General features: G+C 51.7%; 1 protein-coding gene across 11 annotated transcripts in view; it reads left to right on the top strand.

The window, feature by feature from the left end:
- PPP1R12B (protein phosphatase 1 regulatory subunit 12B) overlaps positions 1-10,847 on the top strand; it is a 140,463-nt gene extending 129,616 nt beyond the window's left edge. For 5 of the 11 annotated variants that reach the window (XM_063177758.1, XM_063177759.1, XM_063177756.1 and 2 more), the window contains one exon: positions 7,237-10,847. Coding sequence is in view for 8 of the 11 variants with exons in the window: in XM_063177754.1 (XP_063033824.1) it covers positions 7,237-7,323 (87 nt within the window). In the remaining 3 variants the exon portion in view is untranslated. Of the gene's footprint in view, positions 1-3,613; positions 3,798-7,236 lie in introns of those variants that run through there. The other 6 variants (XM_063177752.1, XM_063177761.1, XM_063177762.1 and 3 more) reach the window with 4 other exon arrangements.
- Positions 10,848-10,956: the final 109 nt, after the last annotated feature.

Here is a 10,956-nt window from a genome sequence, read left to right on the forward strand (position 1 = left end):
GGATGGATGGATGGATGGATGGATGGATGGATGGATGATGGATGGATGGTGGATGGTGGATGGATGGATGGATGGATGGATGGATGGATGGATGGATGGATGGATGGATGGATGGATGATGGATGGATGGATGATGGATGGATGGATGGATGGATGGATGGATGGATGGATGGATGGATGATGGATGGATGGATGATGGATGGATAGGGGATGGATGGATGGATGGATGGATGGATGATGGATGGATGATGGATGGATGGATGGATGGATGATGGATGGATGGATGGATGGATGGATGGATGGATGGATGGATGGATGGATGGATGGATGGATGGATGATGGATGGATAGGGGATGGATGGATGGATGGATGGATGGATGATGAATGGATGGTTGGGGGATGGATGGATGGATGGATGGGGGATGGATGGATGGATGGATGGATGGATGGATGATGGATGGATGGATGGATGGATGATGGATGGATGGATGATGGATGGATGGATGGATGGATGGATGGATGGATGGATGGATGGATGGATGATGGATGGATGATGGATGGATAGGGGATGGATGGATGGATGGATGGATGGATGGATGATGGATGGATGATGGATGGATGGATGGATGGATGATGGATGGATGGATGGATGGATGGATGGATGGATGGATGGATGGATGGATGGGGGATGGATGGATGATGGATGGATGGATGGATGGATGAGGGATGGATGGATGGATGGATGGATGATGGATGGATGATGGATGGATGATGGATGGATGGATGGATGGATGATGGATGGATGATGGATGGATGGATGGATGATGGATGGATGGATGGATGGATGGATGGATGGATGGATGATGGATGATGATGATGGATGGATGGATGGATGGATGATTGATGGATGGATGGATGGATGGATGGATGGATGGATGGATGATGGATGGATGATTGATGGATGGATGGTGGATGGATGATGGATGGATGGATGATGGATGGATGGTGGATGGATGGATGGATGGATGGATGGATGGATGGATGGATGGATGGATGGATGGATGATTGATGGATGGTGGATGGATGGATGGATGATGGATGGATGGATGGATGATGGATGGATGGATGGATGGATGGATGGATGATTGATGGATGGTGGATGGATGATGGATGGATGGATGATGGATGGATGGTGGATGGATGGATGGTGGATGGATGGATGGATGATGGATGGATGGATGGATGATGGATGGATGGATGGATGGATGGATGGATGGATGGATGGATGGATGGATGGATGATGGATGGATGGTGGATGGTGGATGGATGGATGGATGGATGGATGGATGGATGGATGGATGGATGGATGGATGGATGGATGGATGATGGATGGAATATGGTGAGCAGGGATCTCACTGCTGTGGTGTCACTGCAGCTTTCCTGCAGTTGTTTGCTGTAGTTCTGTTTTGGGATCTGTTGATTTATCCAGTGTCAGAACTGTGTTTGTGTGTCCCAGGAGCTGCTCTGTCAGTTTGATTATCTCAGGGGCTCAAACCCCATCCTGTGCTGGCTCCCTGCCTTCCTGTCTTGCTTACCTTGGTTTTGCAAAGCTTTCCAAAGAGGTATCTTCATTCTGTCATGGAGAGTAAATGTAGGGCTTTTGGGCAGCTAAGAACAGAGCTGATGGTTGGGGGTGCACAGAGTGCCTCAGTTTTGTGCAGGAATGAGCCCTTGGACAGAATGCCCTGGGACACAGCAGATTCCTTGCCAGCTGCAGTCAGCTCTGGGTCATAGAGAATTCCAGTGGCTTGGGTTTGAAGGTGCCCTTCTCATTCCATCTCTTGCCATGTGCAGAGACCCTTCCACCATCCCAGGCTGCTCCAAGACCTGTCCAACCTGGCCTTGAACATTGCCAGGGATGGAGCATCCACAGCTTCTCTGGGCACCCTGAGTAGTGCAGGTTGGGTGGATGGTCACTGTCTTTGTGTCACAGTAGATTCTTTCATGGTGCTCCTTGTTCAGGACAGGCAGCACCTCCCTTTGAGTGTTTTTTTGCTAATGAAATGGTAGAAAGGAACCCTCTTCCTCATAAACCCTTCCCTCTGTTTTCTTCTGCCACTAAGTGGACATGGGGAGGAATATGGTGCTTTGTGGGACTGCTTTGGTTTGGGACTGGGAATTTGCCACTTGAATTTACAACTCTTCTTGTGGATGTTTCCTGCCTGCCCCTGCCCAGTGCTGGGGCTCCTTCCCTCATGCAGGATGGGTTCTTGCTCAGGAGGGGTTCTTGTTGTCTTGTGGCCCAGCTGCCCAACCTCTCAGGGGGAAGGAGGGCAGGGATGCTGCTCAGGAAGCAGCTCCACAGCTCTTGGCATCTCCTGGCCCCTGCAGTTGTGTAAATGTCCAGCACGTGAATTCACTTTGGCATTACTGGGAACAGTGTCATCCTTGTGGCACTGAGATGTCTGCATGGCTTGGACCATTTCCCTGTTCTGCTTCCTCATGGCTCTTCTGTTCCTGACCTCCCTCTGCTGCTGAACCCTGTGCAAGCCCCAGTTTGTACCCATGTCCAGTTTGTACCCATGTCCAGTTGGTTCCTGTGCCCAGTTTGTATTTATGCAAGCCCCAGTTTGTACCCACACACAGTTTTACCCATGTCCAGTTGGTTCCTGTGCCCAGTTTGTGCCTGTGCAAGCCCCAGTTTGTACCCGTGTCCAGTTTGTTCCTGTGCCCAGTTTGTATTTGTGCAAGCCCCAGATTGTACCCACACACAGTTTTACCCATGTCCAGTTGGTTCCTGTGCCAGTCCCAGTGTGGGGCTTTGTCTCTGCCCTGTCCTGTGCCCCTCATTGCCTTTGTCACCAGGAATGCCCTCCTGGCACATCCCCACTGTGGGAGATTCTCTCATTCAGACTCCTGTTCCTAGAATGAACAGTTTAAGGTTCAGACTTGTCCCTTCTGAAGGTCGGATAAATTGAGCCCTGAGACAGAGAAGAGTTGAATCTGGGCATGGATGAGAAACCAAACCCCAGAGGTTTTGGCAGGACTGGCCTGGGCAGAGCCAGGAGCATCACTCAGGGATGAGGGACACAAACAGACACAATACTTGTCCTGGTGATCTGCTGTGGGACAGTGACACTTTCAGGTGCTTCAGTCTCTGCCTTTGGGATCTTCAGGAAGCTCTGATTCCTCTTTGTTCCAGACAGCTGCTTTGGCTTTTAGAGATACATGAAGAAAAGGAGTTTTAAAGGAGTTATCAGTTCCCAGCAGTGCTTTTAGAGCCTGTCTAGGTGTTAAGTCACTGGTGCTAGGTCTCACAGCAGTTCCCAGGTCCCAGGGCTGTCTGGGTAAACTTGAATATAATCCTGCTTTGTGGTGGAAATCCTTGTATTTGACCTTTTTTAAGATTTTGGGGGCCCCTGGAGAAAGGGCTGATTCCCAAAATATCCTTGGTGTGTTGTCAGGCTTTCCCCATCCAGCACTCACTGCTACTAATTTCTTTTATTCTCTTTTTTTCTTTCACTGCCTGTGGACTAAACTCCCATTTCTGTGCCTTTTCATTTCCATGATGTTCTCTCTGTATTTCTCTGTCCACTCCTCTCACTCTCTGCAGAATCTCCACCAGCTCAAACAGATTCACACTCTGAGGCAGATGAATGAGCAGCTGCTGGCTGAGAACAGGGCTCTGACCCGGGTTGTAGCCAGACTCTCTCTGCCCTCCAAGCCCAAGGAATCAGAGGAGCTGTAGCTGCTTTCCCTCGGGCTCATCTTGCCTCCTCTTCCTCTCCTCCAGGCAGGTCTCGGCTCTGCTCTGCTCCCCAGGCTGCCTTGTGGCTCAGAGCTTGTGGCTCAGCATCTCTGCATTCCCAGAGCATGGTGCTGCTGCCGTGGCAGGGCTTTGCTGGAGCTCTGCTCCCCCTGGCTCCTGCTCTGCTTGGCAGATGCTGCTGCCCTTGCCAGCTTAGCCCTGGGAATGGCTTTGGGGTGGCTTGGCAGTGCCAGCAGCTCCTTGCCTGGTACTTGGCCTTCAAACAGACCCACAGAATGGTTTGGGTTGGAAGGGGTTAAGTTGAAGTTCATCTCGTTCCACCCCCTACACTTTCCACTAGACCAGGTTGGTCCAAGCCCCATCCAGCCTGGCTTTGGACACTTGAAAATAAGTGGTTTATGCACATGTCTGCTTAGAATAGAATTCTTTTTTAATTGGACTTAGTTCAGGGAGAAGCTGGCACTCAGCAAATCAGATTATCCAGAGTCAGGAAATTTTCAGGGATGTTGTGAAAAGCAATCATTATAGACAGAAAGGGTATTTTTAGAAAAACTACAAAGTGAACTGTCCTCAGCAGGTTTTCTTGGTCACTTGAACAAAAGGGACAAGCTTCTTTCCTTATTTTAAATTGAAATTTTTGAGTGTGAGTCTATAGGCTCAGCACCCCTGCCTCCTGTGGGCTGGATGGGGGATGCAGGGATGCAGCAGGAGCCAGACCAGGAGCACTCTGTGTTTTCATCTCCTGTTTTAAATCCAGTGCTGGACAATTAGTGATGGAAACAGAAGGATGAGTCTTCCCTAAGCTTTGCCTTCACACATCACACTGTTAAATTACATCTCTTCCTGCTACTTCATTGGTTCAATGCTAAAATAAAGCTGTAAGTGCTCATTTCAGGGGGCCCTGCCTGTCCTTTGCAGGTTAGTAGGAATATTCACATCCCTTGGGACACAAGAAGTTGTGTGCTCTTGTGGGCTGGAAGTGGCACCACAGAATAAAAAAATCTATTCTTAGCACACAAATTATACCAAGGCTGATTAACCATAGAAACAAACTAATCAGGGGAATTGTGGCTTCCCCTTTCCAGGAGTGTCAGCTCAAGCCCACATGTGTGTCACCAGGGCCAGGAGAGTCAGGGGTTTTATTGTGTGCCCTGGATTGTGCAGGTGGTCAGCTGAAATGATCTCACAGCCTTTCTGGGTTTAATCTGTGGAACTATCCTCCAGCCTGACCCTGCCTCATTTCTTCTCACAAACTGTGAGTTGAAGTCATTCCCCTTCCCCACATGCTTTGAGATCTGAGAGGGAAAATTGGGCAAAATTCTTTCCAGACTCAAAGAGCTGATGTTCCACAACCTGCAAGTGCCCTCTCCTCCTCCCAGGACATGCCCATGTGCTGACTGCCCTGCATCCCCTGTGCTCTGAGGCTCTCACTGCCCTCCTCACTCACTCACTCACTCACTCACTCACTCACTCACTCACTCACTCACTCACTCACTCACTCACAGGTCTGCAGTTCCCTGCCAGTGCCACACTGGGCACAGCCATGGGCTGTGAGCTCTGCTGCTTTAGTTCCAGCTCTTTGAGTAGGTCTGACACAGGCTGCTGCTGCTGCTGTGTGTGAACTCTGCCTCAGTGGTGTCTGTGCACATCACAGCTGTGCAGAGCTGTCCCTGGGTTAGGCTGTGCCAGCTGTCCCACGCTCTGGCAGCACAGCTTCTCAGTGAATCTCATTTTCCTGCAGGCACATGAGTTCTGAGGAGCTGTGTTCCCATGTCCCAGGTGGCACACAGCCCTGCTGCTCTGCCCAAAGCCAGGTGACACCAGCACTGCCTCATGGCCAGCCCTGCCCTTCCCTGGGGCTGGGCCACATCCCTGCTCACCATTCCTGGACACTCCAGCGCTTCCAGCCTTGGAACCCCAGGGGTTCCCTTGGGGTTCATTTCACCTGACTTGAGGCTACTCTGCTTCCAAGGGAGGAACACCCTGGGCTTGTGTTGTCTCAGGCTGATATGCAGCTGTCAGGAGGCCTCAGTGGGCACTGTGGAGCTGGGTTGTGACCAGGAAACGTGTCCAGAGGCACTTATTTCACACTCCTGCATTTTCAAATAAGTGACACAGGTCGCACGAAGCCCCCCATGAGGAGCTGCCCAGTGTCTGGAGGGGCTCCTGCAGGCACTGGGAGGCGCCAGTGTGAGTGTGGCAGGTGGAGCCCAGGAGGAGACAGAGGAGTGCAGAGATAGCAGGAGCTCTGCTGTGTCTCTGAGCTCCCGATCCTTGGGTGGTGGTGATGGCACTGCCTCTTGTTTGGCCATGAGAGATGGCACAAGGAGCCACGAGTGCTGTTCTGTCCCCACGGTGTCACAGCAGCACGTGGATTTATCCTTCCCACAATGTCCCACCACGCAGCAGCAGCCCCTCCTCCCTCCCAGCTGGAACCTCCCTCAGCAGTGCCCACAGGGATGGAGCTGGGGGTGTTGGGGCTTGGCCCGACCTTGTAAGAAGGGAATTGCTCTGGTGGGAGCTGGAACTGCCCCAAGAGCTGCCCCCACTCAGAGCTGGTGAGCAGGGAGGGACTCCAGGTGGAGGGGGCAGAACATTGTGGTCAAAGCTGAAACACCAGGTTAGGAGGAAGGAGATTTAGTGCAGATTTTTCATTTGAGGGAATTCCTCCAAGATGCACTTGGCAGACAGAAGTTGTGGCTGAGCTCATACAGGTGCCATGTGTGTGACCCCCCTCTGCCCTGGGTGTCCCTGCAGCCCTGGTCACATGTGGTGGCAGTGACCCCCTGTGTGCCACCCCCAGACAGGAGCTGGGTCTCCCTCTGGTTGGGAACAGCCCAGGGAAAGTCACTGTCTGCAGCACAGGAAGCCAGCAGGGTTTGTGCCCATGGGAAATGCTGGAAGGGTCTTGTTGAAGCCATTTCTTCTCTGTTTCCAAATGCTTTTTTCTGTTGCAACCTCAGCTGAGCACCCAGGAGGTACCTCCAGTGTCAGTGTGTTCTACCAGTCCTCTGGCCTCAGCACTTGGGGCTGTATCACACATCTGCAGGGTCCCAAGGAGATTTGGGGGTATTCTAAAGAGATTTGGCAAGGTCCAGTCCTAAATGAAGATTCCAGGCCTTTGGTTTCCCTTCCAGTCCTGCCAAAATGGAAAAGCATATCAGGAACACCAGCTTTCCTTGTCTGCTGAGCTGTATTTGGCCTCTGGGCGCAGGTTTGGGCTGAAGCAGCTCAGAAATGGTTCCTGCCCTGCTGGTCTGGTCCTGCCCTGCTGCTGGGGCTGAGGCCTTGCTTTGCACCAGGGCTCCCTGCTCAGTGCTGTGCTCGAGGCCCCTCACCCCTGGCTCTCACCCAGCTTGTGAGAGCCCTGGGGATGCTGCAGAGCCATGGGAGGTGCTGCTGGAGGGGGCAGGGTCCCCCTGGCCCCCCAGCCCCTCTGATCCCACCTTGTCTCTGTGTCTCCACAGATTTTGACAGAGCTGAAGTCGGACAACCAAAGGCTGAAGGATGAGAACGGAGCCCTCATTCGAGTCATCAGCAAACTCTCCAAATAGGAATCAGAGCAAAGGGAGGACAAGGAGGGGTGTCCTACACCAGCTGCCAACCCCACCACCCAGCCCTAGCCCTTCCTTCCCGTCAGTACAGCAAGTGTTTCAGCTGTGGGATCAATGTCACACCTGCCTTGCCCTGCCCTTTGCTGTACATTCCCTTTCTAGCCCTATTTCCCCCCAACACACCCCCTGCCATTTTATTTTTTTTTTAATTGATGCATGTTGTGGTATCTCGGACATTTTACTCAAGGGAGAAACGTGAGGACTGGGTTTGAGCTGCCAAAACTTCTTCCAAAAGCTCAGTTTGGTTTTGGACTCTGACCTGGAGTGGGAAGCTCCTACTGTAAAAAGTGACATCTGAAGAACTAACCCAGCATGTCCAAGCCCTTTACAGGTGGGAAATGTGAACCTGGGCTGGGACTCTGAGGATGCACATCAGCCCACAGAGATGTGGGACTCTGGTTAAATGTGATGCTGTGAAAGCCACCAGAGCACATGTTTGTCACAGGCTGATGAGCTGTTTTGCACAGACACCTTCTCCTCTTGCCCCAGCAGACTGAGTCTTTTATTTTAGATAAGACTTTGAACCTGTTCAGTACCATCAGTGCTGTGCTGATGCTCAGTGTCAGACCCTTGTCCCTCAGCCTCCCTTTCCCCCCAGCCTGGGTGATCCTGTGTCACTTTGTGTCCTTCCAGGGCTCCTGTCTCTGTGGTTGGCAGCATCCAGTTGCCACCTGGACTCTTGTTCCTTGGGACAGGATATATCCCAGGCACTTGCTGAGCTTTCTGAAGGACAAACTTGAACCCCTACAGACCCTCTGCTGCTCTCACCTGTGTGTGAGCCTGAATCACCTTGCAGGGAGCTGTGCCCATGCCAGAAACCAGGCTCCCCTTCCCAAAAGCCATCTGGGACCTTCTCCCGCTGCCTCCCTGAAGGCAGAGCCCATAGCAGAGCCTGGTCTGGTATTTCAGGTACCCTCCCTTTGATTTGCAGCAGGATTTATAGACAGAGAGTACCAGCATCCTGTCCCACACACCTTGGAGAGGCCAGGGTGTGTCGGTGTCAGAGGGACAGGGAGCTGCTGGTAACTGAATCATGGTAAATTAAAGTCTTCTGACCTGTCAGAAATTTGTGATAAGCTTAGACCTTGAAGGAATCCCCCAGAATTATTCCTCTTTAATGTTACATGCACTCTAAACAGTTTGGAATTGTTCTCTCCCATGGGCATTCAGACATTGGCTCCTCTCTCCATGCTGTGGGACGTCAGCAGTTCTGTCAGCTTCCCTTTAACAGACTCCTCTCCAACAGAACCTTCCCTCCCAGAGATGTCCTGCTGTATCCAAAAATTCTCCCACCTACATCCTTCCATATTTTCATCCTTTCATCCCCTTTGTCCTTCAACTCCCCAGGCTCTCTCTGGCCAAGGGCAGCAGTTCTTGGTCCCTGAACCTGGGGGTGGCCGTGGGGCAGCTCTGCCACGTTCCTGAGCAGCTCTGGCTGGGGGGACTCTCCACTACCAGAGAGATGAGATACTTGAACATGAGCACAATACTTGAGCTTGCTCAGCAGGGTAAAACTTCTCTGTCAGGCAATCCTGGGCTTTTTCAAACCTTTTGCTGGTTATTGCCTCAGAAAGCATCTCTGTTTTCCTCTCTCTGGGGTTTTCTCTCTTTTTCACCCCCCTAATTCTCCATTTTCCCCCCTTCCCCTCCCTGTCCTGCCTGTTTCCACCTCTCTTGCTCTTCCTGGAGCTGCCAGTTCTCCCCAGGCAGCTCTGACCACAAGTTGCTCTTCAGCTGGTGGAGCCATTGTGCAGCTGAGGCACCGTTTCTCCTGGTACACTGAGGCCCTGCCTCTGCTGCTGAGCTTTGGGAGGAAGAGACCAAAGCTGGTAAAGGCATCAGGGTTTCTGCAGAGCACTGCCTAAGCCAGGCATCCTTTTTATATTCCTTGATTTTAACCCTGCTCTATTTAATGGCTTTAAGTCTTGAGATCCAGTCAGTGCTTGCCCTGCACGCCGTCCCCTCCTGGTGCACTCTTTCTGTGAGTCCTTCTGCTGTTCTTGGTGTTTTCTCTCTTGGTGACCACTCCTCACTTCAACCTCAGGCTCTGCTCTGCTCAGGGCTCAGGAGCTCTGTCCCTTCTGTGCTCAGGGGTCAGGAGCCCTGTCCCTTGTGTGCCCAAGGATCAGGAGCTCTGTTCTTCTGTGCCCAAGGATCAGGAGCTCTGTCCCCTCTGTGCTGAGGATCAGGAGCCCTGTCCCTTCTGTGCTGAGGATCAGGAGCTCTGTCCCCTCTGTGCTGAGGATCAGGAGCCCTGTCCCCTCTGTGCCCAAGGATCAGGAGCCCTGTCCCCTCTGTGCCCAAGGATCAGGAGCTCTGTTCCTCTGTGCCCAAGGATCAGGAGCTCTGTCCCTTGTGTGCCCAAGGATCAGGAGCTCTGTCCCCTCTGGGCTCAAGGATCAGGAGCTCTGTTCCTCTGTGCCCAAGGATCAGGAGCCCTGTCCCCTCTGTGCCCAAGGATCAGGAGCTCTGTCCCCTGTGTGCCCAAGGATCAGGAGCTCTGTCCCCTCTGTGCCCAAGGATCAGGAGCTCTGTCCCTTGTGTGCCCATGCAGCAGGAGGTGCTCCCCAGCTGGGCTGGAGCCTCAGGCCGTGCATCCTGGCAGGATGAGGAGGAGAGTTCAGAATCAAGATCCTGTCCTTCTCACAGGTTCCTGGCAGCAGGAAGAAGCCTGGTGTCTGTTTCAGGGAGAGGGTTCAACCCAATCTGACAAATCCATCCTGCACTGATGTTTTGCCCCTTCTTCCAGGACACTCGCTGCCTTTTTCCCAAGGGGCAGAGTGGAAAGGCTGTGGGGGCTCGTTCTGAGTGGCACCTTGCAAAGCCAAACCACTGCAGCTGCAGTGGCTGCTGAGCACTGGATTCTCTGAGCCCTGGGCCCCTCAGCTCAGTGGCCCTGATCAGCCAAAGCTGTGAGCGTCCCGTGCTGACGGCGCAACTGCAAATCATATTCTTGAGAATGGATTTTCTTTGTCTCACTTCATGCCTGACATAACCAGTGCACTGAGGAGGTGACAAACAGGACACCTCAAACCCTGTGCTTGGCACAAGGTGCAGAGCAAATAGGTTTTTAAAATTGATCCCTCTTGGAACCAGAGCATTTGCCAGACGTGGTCTCCCTCGGGGAACATGAGCTTTTTTTTCTAAGCAATTGCTTGGGGTGAGTTAATTTTTATCGCTTGGGGTGAACCCACCTGTTGTGGCTGCAAGTTTGGTGATGGCTCTTTGTAAATAAAGTCCTTGGAGAAGCAGGACTGGCTGATGAGATGGGGAGAGAATGTATTTTTATGCAACTTTTGAGTGGCCTTTCAAACCCTGAGATGAATGATTTGTTTTACTGGTTGTTGTTATATAGTATTATAAGTATTATGTGTTTGAAAGTTTGGGAATAATATTCACAGCTATGATGCTTGTAAACACAACAGTATTTATAAATGAATAAAGTAAGAGTTGATAAAATAGAAGCTTTGACTTTGCTTCCATCTTTCTGGAATTACAAGTTGTTTGTGCTAAAATTCCCTGTTTCTCCCAAAATTCTTGTGACATAACAACGTCCATCATCCATAAAAGCAC

This window comes from Melospiza melodia, chromosome 28 (assembly GCF_035770615.1).
Source record: "Melospiza melodia melodia isolate bMelMel2 chromosome 28, bMelMel2.pri, whole genome shotgun sequence".
Lineage (NCBI taxonomy): Eukaryota > Metazoa > Chordata > Aves > Passeriformes > Passerellidae > Melospiza > Melospiza melodia.